Raw genomic sequence first — 24,984 nt, forward strand, 5'->3', positions numbered from 1 at the left:
CTCATTATACTCTAGAAGTGATGTAGCATGTATTTAAGCTAAAGCAATGTTACAGTGCAAGTGTTTTTTCAAGTAATTAAGTTCAGATGCATATTTTACAAGTATTTTTCATTTTAAAGTTATGAAACAAAAATACTCTTACAAGGAAAACTCTTGATTTGGAAATGCACTGTGACTTTTTAATACTTCTGTGTGAAAGGAAAAACTAAAAGTCACCTTTTTCTCCCTTCTTAGACTTTGAAATACTCCTAAAAGACGGTAATTGAACTCTGCTTTTTCATTCCATTTCAGGTTTTTCTTCTATAATCATGGCAAAACCTTACGAATTTAACTGGCAGAAGCCAGTTCCCTCTTTTATGCAAGATGGAGCTGTGTTTGACAGATATGAAGAGGTAAGAGGCCAGTTGCATTTCATTTGCTATTCTCTTTTAAATATGTAGATGTTACGAATATTTCATGTTTTGCTGTCATTGTACACAAACTTTCAAATAACTCCAGAAATGTGTGTGGGGAGGAAATACCAACACACCAACTGCTATACAGTTTTTTGCTTTTAAAATAAATAACTTTAAAATACATTTGATCCCTCTGATTTGAAATAAGCCCAGAGGAAGAGAAAGGGAGATTTGGATCAACCTATCTGTAACATGCATAAAGCTCTCATCTTTGCAGATTCATAAAGCACGTCACTGAACAAAGTGAATCCTTCCATTTTTTGTACATCTATCAAATGGAGGCAGGGAGGAATATGTCTTTTTTTTTTTAAAATATATAAACTGAGGACCTGCATCTCACAAAGGAAAGTAAGAGAACACAAAACATTTATATTCTGATTCAAATGCATCATTTGAGAACTGGAGTGGTTTTTATCTACTTCAGAAAATCAGCCTGTACTCTATCTGAAATATGATAACTATGATGCCATTTTCAGCTGTGCTTTAATCCAAATTTATTAAAGGAATGCAAAAAAGACATTTTACACAGACAGCCGAAATAAAGTGCTGAGACATTTACCTTATACTCAGCATTGATATGCCTGTGAGAATAATTTTATTAGGGTCTATTTTTAATCTTGTTTGGACAGGAAGTCTCTAAAAGTTAAAGGTATCTCAGTAATGTCTTCAGGGATAGTAGTATTTTCCTCTTATCTTTTGAAATGTAAGTAAACGGTATTTTTTATCATGAGGCCTGTCAAGATAGAGGTGGTTGTTTTACCCTGTATTTTCAGTTTTGGGGACAGATAAACTAAGAGGATACTAGTGGACACTGAATTCCTTAGAAAGGAGGTTCATAAAAGCTTTATTTTTCTTCAGCAAATATTGCTTCAGAAACTCAGCCTGTAAGGAACCAAGTGAGAGGGTATGGCCCATGGTTTTTCTCTTGCACCTTAGATGACAAACAGAGAATGGGCAGATACAGAAAAGAGATTTAAGTGCTCAAATTTTGGTGTGAGATCAAGAATGCTTGGTGAGGCACCTGAGTCCTTGATGCAGTGATAGGGAGAATGAGACATCTCAGCAGGCATCTGTGCGACACCAGATAATGCTGGGCAGACGTGGGGTGAGATGGTAGCACTAGAAGTCTTGCTCCTTGCAGCTGAATTTACTGCCTTCCAAAACCCTGTAGAAAGGGGCTCCTACTTGCCACCTGTGGAACAAAATGTTGTTTGCCTATCCACGTGCAGTTCTCTAGCTGCATTGCTTGCTGTAAGTTTTGCTGCAGTTTACTCCAGGTTTGCTATGGTACAGTTGGAAGCCTGGTTTGTTTTCTTGAAGGGAACTCTTCTGAAAACATTATAAAGGCTTTCACTTGGGTAACTAACTGTATATTTTATCTGCAATTTTACAGGAATCATCAAGGGCTGTAAAAAAATCTAGTGGCTCAGAAGTTAAAATCTGCAGCCTATAAATGGTGAGCACTTAATGGTTTGGCTGTTTGATACTATCAGATTTATGATACACGTAGGCGATTATTTAATTGTGTTGTGGTAGTAACTAGATAGCCTACCCAAGAGAGACCATTGTTTTAGAAATGGCTATGCAAATGTAGCCAGATCTGACTCCTATACTATAAGGCTTGCAGTTTTCAAGAAAAATGTTTCAGATCAGGATTCTAGTTTTCATGGAAATTTTGTGCTTAATTTCCCTAACAGAAAGGTCATGTTGGGGAAAAAGACAAACGGTAAGTCAACTACAGTCATACAGCAGGTCAGTGTGGAACTGGGGACTTAGGAATCCTGGTATAGGGTCTGGGTGACTGAACAGCTCTAGTACAGCATGACAGTCTTTTATGTGCCCAAGTTTCATTGAAAAATCTGGGTTATTGCCATGTGGAGCAGTGTCTTGATCCATCTTTTGCTGATAGAGTAGTCCCTTAACCAGGAGAATTACAAAATTATGGAAATGTATTTTAGGCCAAGCATTATCATGTTTGACTGCTGGGAGGTCTGAGTCTAGCACAGGATTATCTCAGCAGAATATGGGAAATAAAGTCAGACTTGATTAGGAACCTTACTGGTAACATTGCATCTACAGGATCTGATGGTAGATGCTTTTTTTACCATACAAGGCAACAAATTGCAGGAGAAGTAATTTGATGAATAGTCACAGCTGGGGTGGAACATCAACATGAGTGCAGTTTACATAGACACCTTTGTGAAGACAACGTTTTTGGTATATCAAGAGCTTTTTGATACATGGGGACACAATAAATGAGAAAAAGTTGCCTGCCTTTTATTGTGTGAGTAATCTTGCCAGGAAACGCAAGATGCACTCATTTTGATTGGTAGCTAGCTGCATTTCTGTATGAAACAGGACTCCAAGGGCTGTAAAACGAGTAAATCTGAGGTGTCTGGCAACAGGTAGGTTTCATAAGGGGCGAGTGCTAGGGTGAAGGCAGGAAATTAGAAGTATGGTAAAGCAAGATGGGCAGAGCAGTGTGTGCTGGAAACTCATGCACAGTGGTGTCGGCTCAGACTGAGCTGCAGCAACTTTATGCTTTCTATCTCAGCTCCCCCACCTGTAAAATTAACATAGTTGTTTGCTACTTGGATGGAAGACTGCAGTGCATCAGTCCTTAAAACCTGTAAATCTCATTTGAGGACCTAAAGCGTTGTCCAGAAGTGGACACCATTTAATAATTAATGTGTCCAGGGAAAAGGAGCAATTATCCCAAACACAGCGTGTCCCCTTTGCCTGTGCCCATCCAGGAGGGCTCAAGGACATCACCCAACTGGGGATCCAGGAACTTGCTTGCCTTCATGCCCAGTGTCAAGTCAGGATAAGACCTGACTGGAATGTAACCATTCCTTAGACCACCTGATGCCCTTGTTCCATGGCAGAGGACAAAAAGGCTCCTGTGGCTGCCACCCTGATGTCTTTCATCCCAGGTCAGGGTGGGGAGCTGCCTCAGAGCAACCCAGTGAGAACAAACTGTCCTGGATAGACTTACTGACTTAAAAGCATGCTCCATGGATTGAGGGCATTGGAGTTTTTACCTGTTTTTGTTACCTAAATTGAAATTGTCCTGACTCTGAAAATAGCTATGTATATTCATGTGCTTGCTGCCCTTGCTGTATGCACAGGAGAGGACATGGCATTTCAGAAAGGTACCTCAGTCTTTAACATAGAACAAAGAACTGATTTCTGAAACAGTAAGCAGTGCTGTAACCTGCACACATGCTTGTTGGTTTTCAATTAAGGAAGTCAGGAAGTCCTGGATCCTTTTTTTTTTTTTACTTAAGTGATTGATTCTGCACAGTGTTATCCTGCATTTTAGCTTAATTTATGATGCATTAATTGAGGCTGGAGGTGTGTGGAGGAAGTTTCTTTTTTAATTCAGCTGACCTGATTTTTTTTGCCTTGTCTAGCCTCTTTGGTATGCCATTCTTTCTTGATTTCTCTACAAATCAATATCATTCAAACTCTGCTTGCCAGATACTCTGGCTACAAAATGGTTGTGGCATGCATCCTGTCATAGTCTAACAGAAAAGTGCTTCCCAAATTCTGATTGTTAAAATGAAATGTGGTCATTTGATCCTGAAGGTAGTATTGGCAAATTACATGTTTTTAATCTTTATGGAGTTTGAAGCATTTAATTTTCAATAATTTTTCTGAAGTTCCATTTCATTAAGGTTTTTGATTAGGTAAGAATCACTGCTTTTATTAAACAAAACAAATCTTCATAGCTGCAAAGAAGTAGGAAAATATTAATTAAGTACATCCCAATGTCTCAAATGGCAGCAAAAAGACAAATCATTAAAAATGATAATTTTTTAAAGCCTGCGTCCCTCATTTCTGATTGCCTTGGCAATAGCAAATTCTCCTGGAAGGTATTTGGGAGAAATGTAACAATCTTTTATTTTTGAATAATGAATAAATGTATGACATTTGTCAAACTGACTAAAATAATGGTCTGTATTTTATTTTTTATAGGAATCTTTTGTCTTTGAAAGCAACTGTCTCTTCCAAGTGGATGAATTCGGCTTTTTTCTGAGCTGGAGAAGTGAAGGAAAGGTATATTACTGTTATGCCAGGAAGATATGTTAGATATTATCGCACTTGTTTTATATTCTGTCTAGTTTTTTAAAAATCTAAAATACTGTGTTAGTTTATTTACAAAACTAGCCTTAGTCCTCTTTTTTTAGAATTGGCAGAAGTGAAGTATTTAAGAGGGAATTAATTGATATAAAAGGGAAATACACTTTTTAGTGTTAATTAACAGTGTTTACAAATAAGATTCATTGTTTATTTTTGCTGCAATTCCTGATGGAGCCATGTGTCAACAGACCTTTGAACTTTTACCTTTTTTTGCCATTTCAGGAAGGACAGGTATTAGAATGCTCCCTGATCAACAGTGTTCGGTTCGGAGCTGTACCAAAGGTACTCTATGTTTAGTTCTTCATTTAAACCAAGGGTATTTAAACTCAAGGTGAAATGCAGGACAAAGTTAATTTCTTTTAAAAAATATGAGCAATGCTGCTTTTATTTTGCAATCACAGTCTAAAATTTTAAGTTTTTAAGTCAAGTAATCTGGTGTGATTGCAGTGGGAAGGTTCTGTCATCTGGTCTTTCCAATGTAGTACAGTGCTTAGCTTTCAGGATGCGGTGGAAGTTGAACAACAGACATTAAGAGGACATATCAGGAGTTTTTAATTATTTTGTAACACTATATTGTGATACTTGTTTTAGGGATCTGGAAAAAAATGTTTCATGTTCCAAATGTTGTTCCTATCTGTTTAAAATCTGTTGTACCCTCTTGCTCCATTGACATAAAACATAGAAAGTTTTGTTTGCATCCCTCTTTATGCAGTTAGATTGTCAGAGAGAGCAGCTGGTCACTGTCTGCCATTTTGAAGAATATCAACAGAAGTACTAGCCAGGAATTCTGGAAAAAAAAACAAACCTTTGGAAATATTTTCAGTGGTATTCTTCAGAAAGAATAGGTAGAATTGTCTGAAGTGAATTGTGGGCCTCCCTCCTCCAGGCCTTTAGTTTAGAAGATTTGTTATGAAGCAATAGATGTCTGTTAGCACCTCTACATTTCCACTTTCATGTGTTAAGTGTTTCTGTCTTAACTGTAGGTAACTATCTTTTAGTAGTTCTTTTGGGAATCCATAGACTAAAATCTTTCCCCCTGTAGAGAAAGGGCATGAGGAGTGGTAGTGCAGACAACCCTGTGCTTCACGTGCTGTCAACCATACCAATATGCTTCAGACTTCACCTCTGTCTTTATGTAGGTAATTTGCTCTTTATGCCCATTAAATCTATAGCCCTCGACCCTTAGCAGAGATACCAGCTTGTATGACATGTTGTTAAGAAACAGCCAAAAAGTCACACAGATCATAACTCTCAATAACTATGGACTTAACTAGATTGGAATAATTTACTTAGAGATTAATACTGTTCCTCTGTTTCCAGTCTTTGGAGTAATTAGTTTTTCATGATGAAAATATATGTAATTTCTAATTTAACTTTCCAAAATGTATTTAAAATACTTCATTTACTTCTGAGTTCTCACAATGGCATTCCTAATTGTTAGAATATATTGTTTTTCAGGTTTACACACAATAATTCTAAGTGAAAGCACTCATTTAAGATGATTGGCAAACGTTTAAATTTGTTAATGGAAATGCATCTTTACGATAGTGCATTGCAGAACAGAAGTATTGCAAATGTAACAAGTTATTTATTCTGTTTAACAGGATCCCAAAATACTATCTGCACTTGAGACTGTTGGAAAATCGGAAAGTGAGCTGGAAGGACGGATAGTGTGTGTTTGCAGTGGCACAGATCTGGTGAACATCAGCTTCACTTTCATGGTAGCGGAAAACACAGAAATAGCCAAGGTATTTCACAATTAAACAGTGTGTAGGAGTTTAAAAAAAAAAAAGAGAGCTCCTCAGCAGTACTCGATTGTTTTTCCTGAGTAAATCAGCCTGCTTGGCTGACTGAAATACCTGTTTTAATGTCTTCTGCCACACTCTACAGAGCAACATCCATTTGGAACATTTTGTAACATGTCTGTGTGCATTGGTGGAAAGAGAATCGTGACTTTATCAGCCTGTGCATGCATGGTGCTTTATCAAAAGTAGGCACCGAGACCATTAAATATTTAAGACACAGCATTCCCTCAGCTGTTTAGTATCTCTATGTGGGGCTTGTACAGGACTTTGTGACAATTATGCAGTGGATCTGTAACACATAGGGATGCTGAAGGGAAGTGCAATTACTTTCATTTTCCTGGTGGGTGCAGCTCAGCCCTCCAAAATTTTGTTCAGCGATTAACCTAATTGTATTGTGTGGTTCATGTTATCTGAAAAGACAAAAGCAGGAAAGAAAATTCTTTACAGTTAAGAGTGTTCCAGTGTAGCCAGGTTCTTTTCTGTTTCCCGTTGACATGGAACAATCTTAGAAAACAATGGTGCTTTTTAACACGTCATCTTTCCTAAGAGTTTAAGATTGCAGTTCACAATGCAGGTTATGTGGCTCCACCAAGGCCTGGTACTCAATCTGCTGTAAACTGCCCTGAGAAACTTGATCCAGAGTACTGATAGCAAGCTACGAGCTTAGACCCAGAGATTCAAGGGATTTTAAAAATACATGGGGTTTTGCCTTTCTTTTCTGATTGTGTGTACTTAGGGTGTATTATAATCTGTTTTGCCTGTGAGAAAAACATTGAATAGTGATCAGTAACATGCACCTGCTAAATCCCCTCCTTTAAAACTGAGTATCTGTTTGTCAGTTGCAGCATCACTAAATCCCTTGGCAGACCTGGTTGATCACTGGCAGTGCCGAGTAAACTCCATGATAGGACAAATACTTGTATAACTTACGTGGGTACACTCAATTGATTTTACTGTGTGTATTTTCAGCAGGCTTTCAGGGAAATAACATGTCACAGTTATATTTTGAAAACAGTTAAGAAGCAAAGAAAAGGAGATGCTGGCAGCATTCACTTTTATACTTAATCCAACAGTATTTTGAAAACGGTTAAGAAGCTAAGAAAAGGAGATGCTGGCAGCATTCACTTTTATACTTAATCCAACAGTATCTTTGATTTATTCTGAAAACAGAAAGTTGGAGTTAATTTTCTTAGCCACCTTGGATCTCTATAAACTGTATTAGACAAATTGGTTTGTGAGGAGTATGTTGGCCAATTACATAGACTGTCACAACAGGTGAGCTAATTTTATGAAAAGATCTACTGCTTCGTTATCTGCCAAGATGCTTACCAAAAATGGTGAGTCATGCTGCAGACAGCTTGTGGGTAGGGTCTGAGAGGCCCATAAATGTGAAGAGTCCTGCATTTGGGAGTCACTCCACCAAAACAGATGTCTGGAACTTGTCAACAGTGGTGATCCACCTGATCTGTGTGAGGCACAAGGGAGACAGTAAAGTAGATCAAGCCAAAAACAATGTAGAGCTTTCTAAGTTGCCTTCACTGGGGATATTGGCATATGGGAAGTAAATTGGCCTGTACGGTATTGGCCTTTTGTATATGGTAAATACACCAACTTGCTGCTATATTTCTATGCTAAAATAAAATTTTCTAGGAGTTATCTGCACATAGAGCTGTTCCTGCTTAATTGTTCCTGTTTTGTTCATGAGAAAACATCTTTCTTCTGGGACATAGTAAATCTCCTCTAGAAGAAGTGAGTCTTTGCGTGGCATTACATAGCTATGCAGCTACTAACTGCAGTTTAGAATAGTCCTTGATTTAATCCATGTTCAAAAGTAAGCCTCCCTTGTGAAATGACAGAGGCAAGAGTTTGGAGAATAAGGGGCAATGACAGAAGCTTAAGCAGCCCAGATATGTGTAAGGAATCAATCTGTAGTGGTTTTTGCTGTTTCCCTCCTGTTGCCATGAGGAAGGTGAGCATTACTTGCTGTAGATCTTTTGTCGCTTCCTCAAATAAACGAAGGTCAGGATTGGTTGGCACCCAATTGGGATACTTTAAAACAAGGAAATTCAGTGACAGATCCAAATACAAAAGCCCGGAACCTTTCTGCCTGGATAGAGGGCAAGAAGGTATTCTGCTTCTCTAGATAATAATTTACAATTGGAAAAGAAGTAATTGTTACTCACTGAAGGCTGGGTTATAATGGAACTGAGGAACCATGACAAAGAAGAAAACTGATGCAAGTTCCTGCCTTCTTCAGGCTAGCCATGTAAGGAGTGGTGTCAGTGGGAAGCAGATTCTGCCAGGTCCCATAGGACAGGGTGGAAGAGTGTGGGGGCAGTCCCTTAGGGGTGCCCTGGCTGTGGCAGGTGGGCATGCACAGAGCTGGTGCGTGCTGTGGGCAGTGGTGAACCTTCCCCTCCAGGAAGGGTTGGCTGCAGGCCGTCTGTTGTGATCTGTCATCATCTCTGCACTGGGGCAGCTCCACATTCTTCTGCCTCTCGTGGCGATGTGCTCAGCAGGTCTGGCCAAGTCATCGCTGAGCTCCAAGTATAGCTATTCCAATAACAAGAGTGTGTTTATTATCTCTCCACTTGTCTCCAAGCTCCAACTCTGGTATTTACATTCTATCTACTTAAATTTTATTGGTGTTTTCAGCTGAGAAATTGGTTTTCATTTCCACTCTTAAAACAAAACAACCACAAAATAGGGTGTGCTCTGTCTCTGATTACAAGCAGCTGTCATGGTCCACTCCTAAAGCAACTCCACTGTGGTAGCAGAGTGTGACTATGAAAGGTGGAATTCAAAATCTAATGCTTGGAATCCTGATTAAATCAGGTTATATAAATTACTGTGAGCTAAAATTAAAACACACACATATTAGAGGTGTGACTGTATGTGTGTATTTTTCTTTTTTACTTCCTGGATGGACTTTCTGTGACCTAGTAATCTGATAATCTGCTTTCTTCTAGGACATTTGAAAAGGCCAGTGTGTATTTGGGGGTGAATTCCCTTAGTGCAGAAGCGATGTAGTGCTGATGTGAGGCCTTAGCACATGGCATGTAGGCTGCCTATCCAAAGTTGGCCTAAATCCAATAAAGCTGTTGTAGTTCAGCAGCCCAAAATCTGGACTTCTCATCTTCTTTGCTCATCCACTTTGGCAATGCATTAAGGTGTTTAACTTTGAAGATTACCCTAAGTCAAGTCAGCTCTTTTTGCATTCTTTAATATTACTGCATATCAGGGGTAAATTTGTCCTGACAGTTGTTTTTTCCCGGATTTAGCTGTGCTGTTGGGAAGGACCATTTCTCCAGCTGATAGTTTCTGCCCTTCTGCCAGAAAGTACTGTTCCTACTGCCCTGGTGGCAGAGGACTCTTCTACTATATGGCTCTCTTTGACTTACAAAAAACTTCTGTTTCAGTTGACCCTGATTTTTCTCCCATGAAACAAGCTATTAAATATCTGCCAAAATCATATTGGTAGGAGGGCAGCTAGAAGGTAGCAGAAGATTCCCGTGGGAGTATCCCACAGTCAGATTACAGAAGAGTTCTGGTTTTCCATAGTTTTGGTTTGTTTTGATGTTTCCAGCCGCTTTCAGAGTAGCCCCCTCCAGTGCTGCAAAAGTCATTTTGAGGTAAAAAGCTTTATTGAAGGGTGGTAGCAGTCTGGACACATATAAGGCAGCTCCCAATACAGAGTATTTGTGTGGGCCTCAGCTTTCCTGATGAAATACTAGAATGTCAGAAGAGTCCCTTTATTTTTGTAACAGAGTTTTCACAGCAATAGCCTGCAAGTCTGTGCTGCAGTTGTTCAAGTAGGGAATAGGTTTTACACCGTCACTAGTCTTGTCTCCTTGCTTTTGCTGTCTTACATTAGACATACAGCAATTTTCATAAAACAGAAATTACTTCTGAGACATCTGCGTTGAGAGAAGAGGGACGTTTGCTGGTCACAGAATCGCTGAGTGAGGGCAAGGTACCAGGGAATCCTGCCAGGCCGTGTCTGCCTTGGTAAGAGTTGGGAAACATGGTTCTATTCTCCATAAATTTCCTGAACCTACAAGCTATTAAGCCCTTGACTCTGACAGTCAGTCACAGGCACTGAATGCCAAAACCAGAGGGCAGTGCCTCCTTGCCTCCCCAGCTTTCCCAATGCTTGAATTAAGTGCAACTGTGGAGAGACTGCACTGAAAAAGTGAAGGTAAACTCTCAAGAGGTCTTGAAGAATACTGACCTAATCTGTAAATAAGCCACAGATGACCTTGTCTAGAATTTCACGAGCTGTAGGTTACAGTGGTTTTTAACCTTTCATAGTTTTTGTCCTTTTTAACCCTACTAAATGAAAAGTTGATGGCTAAAAGAGAGCTGAGAGGTCAAACTTACCTGTGCACCTTGCCACTGCTGCCTGCGTTTCATCGATGAACCCCAGCTAATGCAAAATCACTAAGTTCCTCAGAAGCATTTGAGTACTACAGCAAAAGCTGAGAGAGTGCTTCTTCAATCAATTTTTCTTGCACCTTGTCCTTACAGAGATATTGGACAAAGCTGTATCTTGTTAGAAAAAAACAACGCAGTCTGCTTATTCCAACCTGCAGTGTACTTAGATTTGGGCCTCTTGTGTCAGCCTAAGGGTCTGTGTTTAACGTGTACTTGTCTTTGGTTTTGTTTCTTTTTATGGTTGTTGTTTCTCTAGGATTAGATATCGGGGCCCAGATTCCTCTCTTAGATGAACCTCGAATAATTCTTGGTATATAGAGAGTCATTCAAGAGTCACATTGACAGATTAAAAGTACTGAACCATATTCTGAAAATTGGAAAATATTTAGCACTACCATCAGTTAAGAATGAAACTCATCCTGTATTTCTATCAAAAACATTTTGTTACTCCACTTTCTCTAACACCCAAGTGAAGTGTTTCCTATCTACCTCATTTCAGAATTTCATCTTGTTATAGGATTTTCCTTCTTTGGAGAGGTAGCGATTTGGAAATGCTGAGCATGAAAGAAGATAACTGAGGATCTTTATCTCTGTTTACTTACATAGGTTTACAGGTCTTTCAGCTTCATCTGTAAAATAAGGAGTACTATTACAGCATACAAGCAAGGCTGCTGCTATTCTTCATAGCATGTTATCTGAGAATAATCTGAGCTCTTCTTTCATCCTTCCCACAAGGTCATCAGACAAGTATACATTAAATCTGGGAATGGTTTGTTGTCAGGAAAGCAGTATGTTACCAGCTTGACATTTGTCATCAGGCTTTGGCTATTTTCTGAATATCTGTGCACTGGATCACAGTGCCTTAAAAGTGATTATGAAGATAGTTGTTACTTGAAGACTATTCTGGCTCAGAAGGATGGAGAGTTTGAGTGCTGAGTCTGTATATTAATCTATGGATGAGGAATTTTTTTCATTTTATGTCATTTTGCTTCTATATAGTATGCTCACAATCCAGAAGCATTTTTTTTTCCTTAGTGCTCTCAGTTAATTTGGTGCCAGCTGGTAACCATGGGAAATATCTGATGAAATGCTCCAGAAACTGCTTTAGCCCCGAACTGAAGTACTAGCAGCCAGATGCTACATTGTAGTGTAGCTGTGTGGTGTGGAACAGATAGGCAGATGTGTCTCTCGAACTGCCACGTCTTGCTGAGGGGACATCATGCCAACGTAAAGATGATTCATAAATGGACAGAAACTCTTAGGTTACTCCCTTGCGCGGTGCCAGCAGAGATGTGATGCTTTTGTGGCTTATGAGTGTTTGGCTGTAGTTCTGCGCTCTTTTGGTGTAAAAGAATGCAGTTCCTGATTTGGCATCTCTGTCAGTAAAGGGCAGTATCATTGCAAAAAGATTAGGGAGTCCTCTAAAGTGGGAATCATGAGGGCAACCCCTCCTGCAAAGAAATTACATGGTAAGTAGTTAGTGTATTGATTTCTTTCTATACTTTTTTTTTTCTTCCTAGCAGTATTCCTTTTTTGGTAGCTGTTCTTGATGTACAGAAGTAACTTCAGAACTGATTGCTGGGTAACCTTACTTTTAAATGTTAGACTTTGTAATATCTGGTGTAGTTACAATCCATTGCCTTCAAATCAGAATCGAACCGTGTGTGTTTATTTCCTATTGAAATGGTGACATTGCCAGTACTGCACCAATGGCTGTTTTTAGCGGAAAAAAATGTGAGTTTTGAAAGACTGAAGCTTATTCACAGCATGCATTTTATGTAATTTAATTTTGCGAGGGTTTTTTGTTTGCAGTGCATATGCCATTTTACTGGATGGGTCAGTGTTGAAAAGTTCAGGAGCTTTTAAGGGACTACAGACTAATCCAGATCATACGAGGATAATTTTTTATATAGCTGTGACAGTGTTAATGCAGCAGTAATGTTACATTTTACTGTTTAAAAAAAACAAAACAAAAACATGCCCACAAACTTAGATAGTTGATGCTAGTTGAATTTCAACAGTTCTAGGAATTTGAAATATACTTAAGACTTGATCAAGCATTTAACCTGAAATTATCACAAGCACTATTCTATGTCATCGTAGGTGAGGGAACATTTGTAGGAAAAGATAAGTGTTCCCAAAGTCTGTCAACGACTTCGAGTTGTATCAGTTCTAATAAATAATATTATCTTTCCCCATGAACCTTGCTTTCTCTATATCCCTAGGCAGCACATCCATACTATGACTACTAAGTCATCTTACTCATGCAGCTGGGAAAAGAGAAATGGGAGGGCAGACTGTTACTGGTGGCTCGTTTTCAAGCACAAGAACACACCTAAGAAAACCCCAAAGGCTAGCTTTTCTCATAAGTCAGACTTCTATTTTAAATGATTCTCAGATACACTATTTGTATGCATATTTTATGCAGTACTTCTTAAAAAGGTAATTCGAGAAGGAATAGCTAAATGTTAATAAATGTCTTAATAAATGACTACTTTTTCTGAAGCAAAATAGATTTATAAGGTCCACTTTTAAGGGAATCTGATTAACAATTTCTTGTTTAGAAAGAAGTTTGTGATGTGCTTGTTAAGTCTTATGAGTACAAGTGTCTGCTTAAGTGTGTTTATCTGCTGAATTGACACCTTAGACCTTGTTTTAGCCCATAGGGATTTACTGCCTGCAGTTCACAATATGCCATTTTCCAAAGATGTTCGTATTCCTCCTATATAAATGATGACTTTTTCATCTGTTTGCAGATGTACAGCACTCATTCATGAAAAGAAAATTATACTCATCTGCATCTATTTATAAGTGTCAGATTCTGGATCCTGCCCAAGTCAATTCAAGCTGCATGCACAGAATTTGGCTGGAAGCAAGAAGCTTCTTTATTCATAAGGTTAATGTTAAGCAGTGGAACAAATCCTGTCTCAGTTCCACCAGTGTAAATTATCTGTTAAGTAATCCTAGCATTACAATGGCATAATTGAGATCGAACTTGGCGTGGAGTGCTGTCATTTTTTTTCCTCTTCCTATAGCTTTATTCTGCCAGGGTTCTTGCTGAAATCAGTGAGTGTTCATGTTAGGGCCTAATCCTTAAGCTTCTATACAATACTGCAAACTCTAGGTACAAGCTATAGTAGAAAAATAGATCCATAAAAAGGAGTTACTTAAGTGCTGTAATGCTGCTGTTGGCTGAAAATCATCCCAACGATTACTGGAATGTTTTGCTTTTTAAGGATGAAACCAAGAAAGCAAGCAGGACTTGAGTATATAACAGGGTGTTAGGTGAGGTCGACGTCGCAGAACAATTGTTGTGCCTCCCTGTGGTTTGCTCTAGTTTATTAATATTTTGTTTCATTCCTTTTCTAAAAGTGGGTCAGTTAGATATGTCATCACATATTGTATAATGTTGCTTAGTAATAGCTAATATTGCCAATCGCAAGTGAAAGGGAGGCATGTGTTTATACAGCCTATAAATAGAAGGCTTAATAAATCAATCAAGGGACCACTTGCCTTTGCTGGCAATAAACTGTTTTAATAGCACCACTGATGCTACATGTAGCACTTGGAAGAATAGAAAGCATGATCACTTTGTTTAGCAAAGGATGAAATAATAATGGATAAAATGTGGCCGGACTTTTCCATGGTGTTATAGGCTGTGGAGTGGGCAGGTTTTTTTCCTCAGTTCAGTTTATTAACATTATCCATAGCTGCAAGGAAGAGCAGCCTTCCCCTAAGACAAACTTTCCTACCTTTTCCCTCTTCAGTTTTCCTAATTTGGTGTTTCTGTGTTTTCATGTTTTTCAGCAATGGGTAGAAGGACTTGGATCCATCATACATAACTTTAGAGCTAACAATGTCAGTCCAATGACATGTCTCAAGAAACAGTAAGTTACGTTCTTCCCCTTTCTCCTTTATTTTTCTGTCCTTGTATTTTCCTTCTTGGAATTAAAAAAAAATAATTTTGTTTTTCATAGTTCAATATTTGCAATCACAGAAGGGTGTAATAAAGAAAATTATGTTATATTAGTTTAGAGTTTATCTTTCATTGTGACTAGAAGAGGTCTCAAGTCTATATCTGGCACCTGCTCAGGAGAAATTTTAAGAGAATTTAGAACTGTTCGCTCGGTTTATTGGTATTGTATGTTTTAATTATTGTCTGGTTTGTTCTTTCATTGATGTATATGCAAACCAAACCCCATGAGTCTTTCTTGTCTTCACACTTCTGTTAATTGATGTACTGATTCTTTTGGACTGCTTTTTGCCTTTACAGCTGAAGAACTACTCTGCCTCAAGCACTAAAAGGTTATAGAAATATGTTTTTATTACAGAACAATTATTTGTTTGTATTCATTTCACAGACATGGCAATAATCTTAAGCTAAATATAAGTATCTAGACACCAATTTTAATAAATGGTATGATAAAAATATTTCATTCTTAATTTCAGCTGGATGAAACTGGCCTTTCTAACAAACACAAATGGGAAAATTCCAGTTCGGAGGTAAGCACAACTGGGAGTTCCAGTTTTTGTCAGGTACAGGTTGTGTAATGTTAGTAAAATTCTGTGGCTTAATAATGAAATATAATATCAATTTTATTACTAATATTTATGTAAAAATAAGTACAGAACTAGACACACTTAGCTGAGTTCCATACCTCCTTGGTAAACTAAGCAGGACTTCTTATCAGCCTAGTAATTTTTTTCTTAGTCCATTGTAATGAAGATATGAGTGCTTGTAATTGTTTTCAAAGTCACTTAGAGCTAAAAGCATCAGTTTTCTCAGTTTAAAACTTCTCAAACTCTGGGATGGGTTTTTCAATTGTAAAACTTCATAAAACACTTACCAAAAGAACTGTAAGAGCTTGCAACCTAGTTAAGTAGAGGACAAAAAGGTACCTTTTAAAATTTAGTTCCTTGTAAAAGAGACAGATACAGCTCTGCCAAAAATTGTTCTGCTTTTATAGGAACCCCCAGGATAATATTTGTTTTTTTCCATGTGGTAAATGAATTGTTGGGTTAGTCGTTGCCAGTAACAGAAAAGCTAGAACAGTGTGTTTCTTTCTGTACAGCTATTAACTATTACTGATTTTCAGTCCTCTCTGGCTAGGCAGTAATTCTGCCCCCCCTTCTGCTCTAGAAATTAATTCTTGCTGACACATTGAGCTTCTTTCCTCTTCATGCAGTATGTGAAAACCACACTTTTGGGGCATGCTGGTTTTTTCATAAATAGAAACTCACAGAAGGGAGCAAGAAGGTGGACTTTTAAGATAAGCTTCACAGAATATTTTTTTTTCAAGGGAGAAAGAGAGTATTTTGCATCTGTAGAATCTGAAAAAAAGACAAAGGGCCTGCCATGCTGCCTTCCAGGTTTCTTTAGTTTCATGACTCAAGTGACACCTTGACAGTGTTAAGGCTGCTTCTGTGTATTAGTCTTTCAGCTTTCACGTTACCAAGCCCCTGCTCGTTTCTCAAACTTTTAACTGTCATGAAGCACCTTCTGTGCAGAAGTCCCATAAGGGATATCAACTGAAGGGTGATGATGAGGGAACAATACTACAGGGGCAAATTCATTTTCAAGACTTTAGAGCTCTATGCCTGTGTTTGAACATAGATCTTTATTCCCCGGTATGAATTTATAGTGTGCTAGCTTGTCTGGCACTGTTTCTGCCTTGAAATACTTTACCTCGCATTTAGCAAGGCATAAATTCTCTCCGTTGTGCTACAGCACACTGATTTGCATATGCAGACAAGCCTGCATATTGCTGAAGAGAGTCCAGTTCACTAGTTCCAGTGTATTAAATCTTTAAATTCAAATTTGCACTATTTCCAGGTTGACATAAATTGGTCTCTAGCAGCTTAATGTACTGCAAAAGTAGTTTGCTTATAATTTTGTAAGGGATTTACTGTTCCATGCTGTGCAAAGGGAAGCTGAATCTTCTTTACATCTGGATGCTCCAAGGAATGCACTATGTTGGTGTGGGTGAAATGTGGCAACTTTTGGAAGCTCGTCTGGGAAGCACTGTATCACCTGCTGAAAGGACTAGGAGAGATGTCAGTGAGAGGCTGGAGGAACGTTGTAGAGGAGGAATGTGAATGTACACCTGCATTGGAAAAGAGGGTGAATGAGAGCCCTGATGGGGGATGGCAAGATCATGCGATTGGCCTGATCCAGCAACAGCTACTTCTCATGAAGTGGGACACAGCCACCCAGGTGTCTCAGCACTGGGCAGCCTGGGATGTGGGGGACTTCCTTGCTTCCCTCATTCTCCCATGAACACTTAGTGCAGAGAAGATGTGTGCAAAGATAAAAGAGGGAACAGAAGGAGGTGAATGCATAAGGAGAAGGATATGTGTATGAGGAAGGCAAGCAAGGAAGCACTGGGCAATGTGGGCAGAATGGCTCTGCTATGCAAGGTGCACCAAGTTTCACGTTGTTTGCCCAAGATTCCCCCCAGTAACACCTTCCACTGGTTTAAACCACTGATGCTTCCCCTTCAACTGACCTCCAGATTGCTCTGGTCAGCCCTTCCCGTATACCTGTTTTTAAATACAATGTTATCTATTTAGCCCTGCTTCCTCAAACCTCCACCTCCTCCTGCTGCTCAGGGATTCCTGTAGCAATTGCTGTAGCTCTGGGGATACAGATAGAATGATTATTCTCTCAGAAACAGAATACCCAGCAGATCTGTTAAGCTGTAGGAATGTGTATCACAAGATCACCTGTATTTCATTTTCACACAGAAGTGCAGTAAAACACTGAGGAAAAAAGGAAAAGTCTCACCTGGGAAATAAGAGCTCCTTGCATTTCTTTTCAGGTTTAAGACAGATTTTTGCCACTAGCACATAGCCATAGTGAATGATGAACCTTGAGAAGGTGAAACTCCTTAGGCTGTTGGTGGTAAATGGCATAAATATTCTTGACTCTTCATTAGTACAGTTGGGGGTTGCAGAGTCATGAAGATTCTTCTCAACTACTTTTGGATTTTAATATACTGAGGCATGTATATATTACTATCAACCTACTATGTTTGGGAGAGAAGAAATTCTGGCATTTAGTAGTGCAAAAATCTTAGGAGAGCACCAGTTTTGCCATTTGGACTTACAGCAGTCTGAGTCTAGAACTATATCTACAGATCTTACAAGGACAAGGCATTTGGTAAGATATTTTGTGTTATCAGTTTTTACCACTACTGTAAATGATGAATAAAAAGGTCAGTGTTTGTTTAAAAAAAAAAAACAAAAACAAACTACTTGGTTTCTGCAGCTTTCTGTTGGCAGAAAATGGATTTTCTACATATGCAAGTTGCACCTGTTCAGCTAGAGCATGTTTAGAAATTAGCTTTGCTCAATCTATGCTTACCCCCTGTATAACTACATTTAAAAAGATTTAAGCTACTTTAGATTCTAACTGTGAAAATATATAAAAAAAGAAAAAGCTAAACTATGATAAATGAAGCTTAAATCTCTTTTACAGTAGTTTCATTAAGTTAATTTGAAATTACACTTTTTTTTTTAGTAAATATGTTTTGTATCAATTACTCCAGAGTGCCTGGAAGAAATCTGGTTTAATACTCAGATGATGGTTGGAAATCACAGTTTTAGATAATTTCTTGTACAGTGTAGGCAGTGGTACTTCCAGTTCTAGCCAAACTGATACATTCAGTGGAACCATGATAAAAGCGTTGTTTGAACAGTTTGTGTGTTGGCTTGATTTTTGAAGTAATGGTTGGAAAGTGGTGAAGGTCTGAAGTAACCAAGTCATTTAATCCATCAACAAGCACAATAGATTCATACTCCTCAGTCACCGATTTGGGAAGTATTTTTAAATATTTATGAGGAACTACATTGACATTTGGGCCCCTCAGTACAGGAAAGACATTGAGTTGCTGGAGCATGTCCAGAGAAGGGCAGCCAAGCTGGTGAGGGGCCTGGAGCACAAGTCTTACGAGGAGCAGCTGAGGGAACTGGGGTTGTTTAGTCTGGTGAAAGGAGGCTGAGGGGAGACCTTATCACTCTCTACTACTACCTGAAGGGGGGTTGTAGTGAGGTGGGTGCTGGTCTCTTCTGTCACGTGGCTGGAGGTAGGACGAGAAGAAATGGTCTCCAGTTGCGGCAAGGGAGATTTAGGTTAGATATTAGGAAAAATTTCTTTACTGAGAGGGTTGTCAAACATTGGAATAGGCTGCCCAGGGAAGCGGTTGAGTCCCCATCCCTGGAGGTATTCAAAAAGTGTGTAGACAGGGTACTCCAGAACATGGTTTAATGGGCATGGATGATGGTTGGACTCAATGATGTTGAAGGTCTTTTCCAACCTAAATGGTTCTATGTTACCATAAAAAGCCCCAAACTGCTGTAGAACATGAGGAGTAAACACCTGTAGGTATCTGTCAACCAGTAACTTGCCTGCATCTGAAGTAGCCCAGTTTTCTTCCAAGGTGTACAACAAGGTGAATGTAGATTTGCTAGGATGAAGTCTCTTCCGATAGAGGGAAAAGTAGTTTTATTTACAATATCCTTAGCAAAATGAAAGTGTCATGCTGTATTTTTATAATCTTTTTTGATTCATGCAATATTTTCTAGACTGCTGCTCTCATTACAAATTACTGCTATGTTTGCTGTCATCTTTGGCAAAAAAAAAAAGAATAGTTTGTCATCAAAAATAAGTTCCCTGCAGCCATGGAATCTTGTCTTACAGTTTCTGATTAATTGCTTACGCCAATATTACACTTTTTACATGACATTATTATTGAGGCCTGATTCATTAGAACAGACATAGAATTTTTTGCGGGGCTGGAGGTAGGTTGTAAATTGTAGAGCTAACATTACTCTGTGTTTAAGAATTGGTGGAAAAATAGATGCCTGAGATTTTTTTCAGAAACAAGTGCCTAAAGTTAAACTCGGTCTATATTTTAGTGAAAACATCTCGGTACTGATCAGCTTTGGGAAATCGACTAACTTATTTAGGTGCCTAAATAGGGACATAGAAATCTAACTGTTGTAAGAACTGAGTAAAAAAAAAAAAAATTGGCCAAGATTTCTTGAAATATTATTTTATCATTTAGATCTTTCACTTCCTGATCTTAATTTTATTAGTATGAAAATATTTGCCTAGGCAGTTTAGAGTGTTTTGGAGAGTAAAACAACTGTGAATTGCTATGGCTACAAATAACAGCAACAGTTTGTTTCACATCTTTCACCATGTGAAATTATTTAGTATGCATGAGATTTAACAACAAGTCTCATCAAATGTTTGTCTCACTTGATGATAAAGAGCAACATATTCTTATCAAGCAGCTATAGAGTCTTTCCCAATGTACAGCTTTTGATAGCATTAGAAATAGATGTTGGATGCAGACCTCAGTTTTTCTCTCCAGATTGAGACACCAAAATCAAGGGGTTGGGGGACACATTTTAGCTTAGACCATAAACAGAAGGAAGGAGAGCTGTCAAGTTTGGATCTACTTTTCTAGAGTTAGAGGTTATTCAAACTCATCTCAAATGGAAACAGAAATAGAACAAATGCTTTCACATTAGTCATACCAAATAGCTAAGCTTTAATTGGATTTATTTCATTTCAAGTGAAACCAGTTTGTCAGTCGCATGCATGGTGAAATCACCCGTTTTGCAGAAACAAGAGGATGTTAATCAGTTTGATGGAAATATTTCAGTGGCAGCTGAGACCTACCTAAATGAGTTGTGTGTAGTATATCTAGAACAGGGATATTCATGATGGCTGTAAGTTGAGGGAGCATTCAAAGGGAGGAGTGAGCACTGCAGCTAGTGAGGGGGCAGGGAATAAGATTTGGCATGCAGCTGGGAGTTGCTTGCTATCACTGACTGCTTGAAAAGGAAAGAGGAAGGGAACTGCCATTGGGAATGGTTCATGCCTGCCTTATGGGTGACATGGGAGGCATAGGTTAATGGTTGGAAAGGAAAGGAAGTCCCCACAACCAGGAATGGCTGGAGGCAAGTCTCCTCACTTGTAGAATCTGCTACTTTTTAAACACAGTCATTTATCTATGCATAGAGTTGAAAAGAACCTACAGAACAATGCTTTACACAGCTCTGTATCCCAGCATATTGGAAAAAAACCCTCTTTTGTTCTTTTTGTAGTCCATTATTTGATATATTTTTAAATGGATAGCTTGCAGGCAGAGCACTGCTGCTCAGTGAAGCTTAGAGCACTTTTTCAACAGCACTATTGCTTGGAAGATGCTTACATTCATCAGTTTAAGCCAGAGGAAAATGTTGGCAGTAAAAGCAAGAGAGAGAGAACCGATTGTTTAAAAAGTGACTAACATTTCTCCTTTTCTTCCCCACTCTTTTTTGTTTTAGCATTACCAGAACCTTTGCATCAGGTAAAACAGAAAAAGTGATCTTTCAGGCACTTAAGGAATTAGGTCTTCCCAGTGGAAAGGTACCTAGTGGTTTTGAATAATTTTTTTGTATACTAATAATTTGATGAATCATTCACATTTGTAGCTGTGATCTAAGTCATTTGCATCACATAAAAACATGCCTATTGTTCATGAGTAACTTCATAATCACTGTAGGTTGTTTACTAAAACCAAAATGTAATTAAATCTGTTTGACAGTGGTCCTTAAACCTCTTAGATGAGGCTTCCCTTCTTTTCTGTGACAGACTACCTTTCATTGATTTATACAAAGTACATGAGCACAGAATATGCACATAATACTTTTTTTGTTGCATGCTGTCCTCTCAGTTGCATTTCTTGGACTGCTACTGCTCTTTGCTCCCTTCCATTGGAGAACTGCTGTCCAGCTTTGTCCCACTCACAGCGGGAGACCCTGCCAGCAGCCCCAGAGAGGTGATGGCTGGTTACAGCTGTAGCTAGATTTTTTTGCTTTACTCCCTGCCCAGTGTCCCTTCTTCCATTTTGGAGACTCTAGCCCTTAGTTCTTGGCCTGACTGCAGCAAGCGCCTGGCAAGGCTTGCTGTCTCCAGCCAGGGAGAGGGTGTGTAGAAAGACAAGAATCCCCAGCCATAGCAGTAGCCGGCACCTGGAATGAAATTTTTCTCACTGTTGCAGTTCTCATCTTGTTCAGAGGAGGACATGATACTGAATGTGTTAGCCATGTGTGCCCTCCATCATGGAAGTTTTACATGGCTCTGTATGAGAGCTGCTTTGCTTTTTAAAACCATTGCACCAAACTTGGGACTTTTTCTCAATCTTCCTTGTCTTCAGTATAAGCATCTTGACGTTTGTACACTATATTGGACTTCCTGGGGTTTTTAAGCTTCAGAAGAAAAATAAAGACTGTTTCCCAGTTCTATGTTTATGTAGAAATAATGTTACTGTGAGGTCAGAATATAAGATCAAACAGCTCTATGATAAAGATGAATTAAGAATCATTTTCAGAAAATACAAAAGAAACTTAGTGTATACTAGGTAAAGAGCTAAAGCAGTTCTTGGTTGCATTTTCTGATATAAGATATGCTCTTGGGAAAAGAGCATATAAGCTCTGTTTTGTTGGATAAGCATACCTTTGCGTTTTGTTGCAGAATGATGAAATTGAGCCTGCAGCATTTACTTATGAGAAATTTTATGAGCTCACCCAAAAGATATGTCCCCGAACAGACATAGAGGACCTCTTTAAGAAGATGTAAGTTCAAATTTAATATAATCTTGTTTTAAACTCATTTTGCTATATTTTTAGTCTATAGCTAATAGTGAGAGAACACTTTAAAGATTATCTAACCTTGAATCCTAGTAGTATTTTGAATCAGCAGTATTTTAAGACAAACTTGAGTCTATGTTTTTCCCCTTCCTTCCCTCTCAGACTGTTAATGTAAAAGTTTGCTTTGTATTTTAGAGCAACTTTTACATGAGTTAGAGGAAGCACCTGGAACTTTTGTTTGGGTTTGGTTTTTTGCATTGGCTTTACTAACTACTGTAATTTTAACTTGCTCCTTTAGGTGATTAACACAGTATGTGAACTAATTAAGTAAGAAATTTGAAGTTTAAAACGTTTCTTCACTCAATTTATTCTCAGCTGGAGGACTTACATGTTGTTTTATGAAGTAACGTTTGTTAAATTATAGTAAGTATGGGAGATACACTGTGCCAAGCATAGACAGTTAGTATGTTTTCTGTGACTGTTCATTTTGAGATTATAGAGCTACTTCAGGTAGAAGAGTAGGTAGTTTTAAAAGTATCAACAATGTCAACATGTAAATCATACCTACTGTAGCATCGTATATGAAAACTTACATTCTCTAATAAATTTCTTTTCAGCAATGGAGACAAAACTGATTATTTAACGGTAGACCAATTAGTGAGCTTTCTAAATGAAGTAAGCTTTTTCATACATTAACTACCATACAAGTCTGTCTGCAGTGGCTTGCTTCTTCCAATCTTCCCATTGCATGAATCATGCCATTATTTGCTATGCTTTTGATCTGCTGATCTTTCCATTATGGTAACATCCAGGTGCAAAAATCAGCTCCAGCCTTGTATGTTGTTGTGCTTTCTACATGTTGGCTTTGCAGATTGCATCTGTTGATTACTTGCTGTTGTGTTATGTTGTGTGTTATGTACTTTTATACATTTTATACTGTTACATTCTATGCAGTTTCAACTAAAATACACCCAGTATTTTATTATAAGCAATTACCTTACCTGTAGGCCACAGCTAAATATATCTGCTAATCCTTATGAATAGTAGAAAAAATGAAGTAGGCTATTATAAACAGTGGTTTGATTCCTCTCGACAGTATTATTTCAATCTATTACAAATCTAAGAGCTAAGATGATATTTTAAGAGTTTGTATATGATTTCTAAAATACTATGTGTGCAGAATAAGAGGAAATATTTTTATTGCTGTAGTTCCAGAATACAGTTGTTGGCAAGAGTATTTAGTATTTTGTAAAAACATCATGAGTGTGCGAAGTCGTTCAATAAACAGTGTGGGATTGGGTTTTTTCCCCTATTCCTAAAGCACAGTAAGTTGTAGAAGCCTGACTCATTTGGAATTGCAACAATAGATGCACTATGTAGATTTGACAAGAACATACACATGGAAAACAGGCACATTCTACTTGGTTTTGTACCAGTAGGTTCTTGTCATCTGGAACATGGATAGCTGCTTTACCTCTCTGCATGATCTTTTAGGGACTGGGTGCATTACCAAAATTCTTTCCATCTAAAATCATTTTACTAGTTATAAATCTATTTTATGTATTTTGTGTATGTGTGTATATATATATTTTTTATATATATCTGATACTGCTATATGAAGATTCAAGCTGTAAATTCCCTGTATATCAAATTTAGAATATAAATTTTCTTTTTCAGAAGGGAATGCATGCCTTGGTCTTCACCAAACCTGAGTTACATATAGAAAGAGTATTCCAAAAGAAAAGGTTGTGAGAAGATTAACAGCTACAGGACTAATGGTTACACACTTGGGGCCTTAGTTCATATCCATATAGTTCTCTCTCTTAGCAAATTGGAGCACATGCTTAATCTTACTACTGTGAGATGTTCTTTTGTCACAGCTGTTTACCAAGTTCAGTGTCTAAATGTTTGCAGGACTGGAGTCATAGCTAAGGCACATCATTTTTGCTTCTGCATTGAAGAGAGAAAAGCTAATGTTATGATTTAAATTTTCCCCTTAAAGTACCTCAGCCCCCCAGTTCAGTTGTAGTGATAGATACACTTCACTGCTTGAAGCACACAGCCCTGTCCTCACCTTGAACCCAATTAGCTTCTGACTTTTTTTTTAGTGTTAATCCTCATTTTACAGTAAATTATTATTTTATCAATATTTTAAAATTTATCTCTGTAGTTGTGTTAGTTTAAAGTGTGCTTCCTTGAAGCCTAAACTTCCAAAGAAGAGCTGCCAGCAATTGTGAGAACTTTCTGGCTATCTCCAGTAACTGATTAAAAAATTAAATTTGAGTTGTTATGCTCTCAGTTTTGTATTGTTGTAGCAGTTCTTTTTACAGAATTAGAAGCCTTATTTTATGGGCAGTATTGGAAGAAGATGCATCTTGTTGGCTACATTCCTATCGACACGACTCATTTTGCAGTTGGAAATCTTGTAGTTGGCCCTTTAGTTGGTGAGCAGAGTTGAGAAAAATTAGTTAAGTGGTTTTATAGAGTAGGACATTCACTTTCAT

At 38.2% G+C, this 24,984-nt stretch overlaps 1 protein-coding gene across 6 annotated transcripts in view; it reads left to right on the plus strand.

The window, feature by feature from the left end:
- PLCB4 (phospholipase C beta 4) overlaps positions 1–24,984 on the plus strand; it is a 213,693-nt gene that overhangs the window by 118,639 nt on the left and 70,070 nt on the right. For all 6 annotated transcript variants that reach the window (XM_049800913.1, XM_049800914.1, XR_007506075.1 and 3 more), the window contains 9 exons: positions 292–392; positions 4,434–4,514; positions 4,821–4,880; positions 6,203–6,346; positions 14,645–14,724; positions 15,287–15,340; positions 21,176–21,257; positions 22,365–22,465; positions 23,098–23,155. In XM_049800913.1, coding sequence (XP_049656870.1) covers positions 309–392; positions 4,434–4,514; positions 4,821–4,880; positions 6,203–6,346; positions 14,645–14,724; positions 15,287–15,340; positions 21,176–21,257; positions 22,365–22,465; positions 23,098–23,155 — 744 coding nt within the window. In that variant the 5' untranslated portion in view covers positions 292–308. Of the gene's footprint in view, positions 1–291; positions 393–4,433; positions 4,515–4,820; positions 4,881–6,202; positions 6,347–14,644; positions 14,725–15,286; positions 15,341–21,175; positions 21,258–22,364; positions 22,466–23,097; positions 23,156–24,984 lie in introns of those variants that run through there.

The sequence above is a fragment of the Accipiter gentilis genome, chromosome 5 (assembly GCF_929443795.1).
Source record: "Accipiter gentilis chromosome 5, bAccGen1.1, whole genome shotgun sequence".
Lineage (NCBI taxonomy): Eukaryota > Metazoa > Chordata > Aves > Accipitriformes > Accipitridae > Astur > Astur gentilis.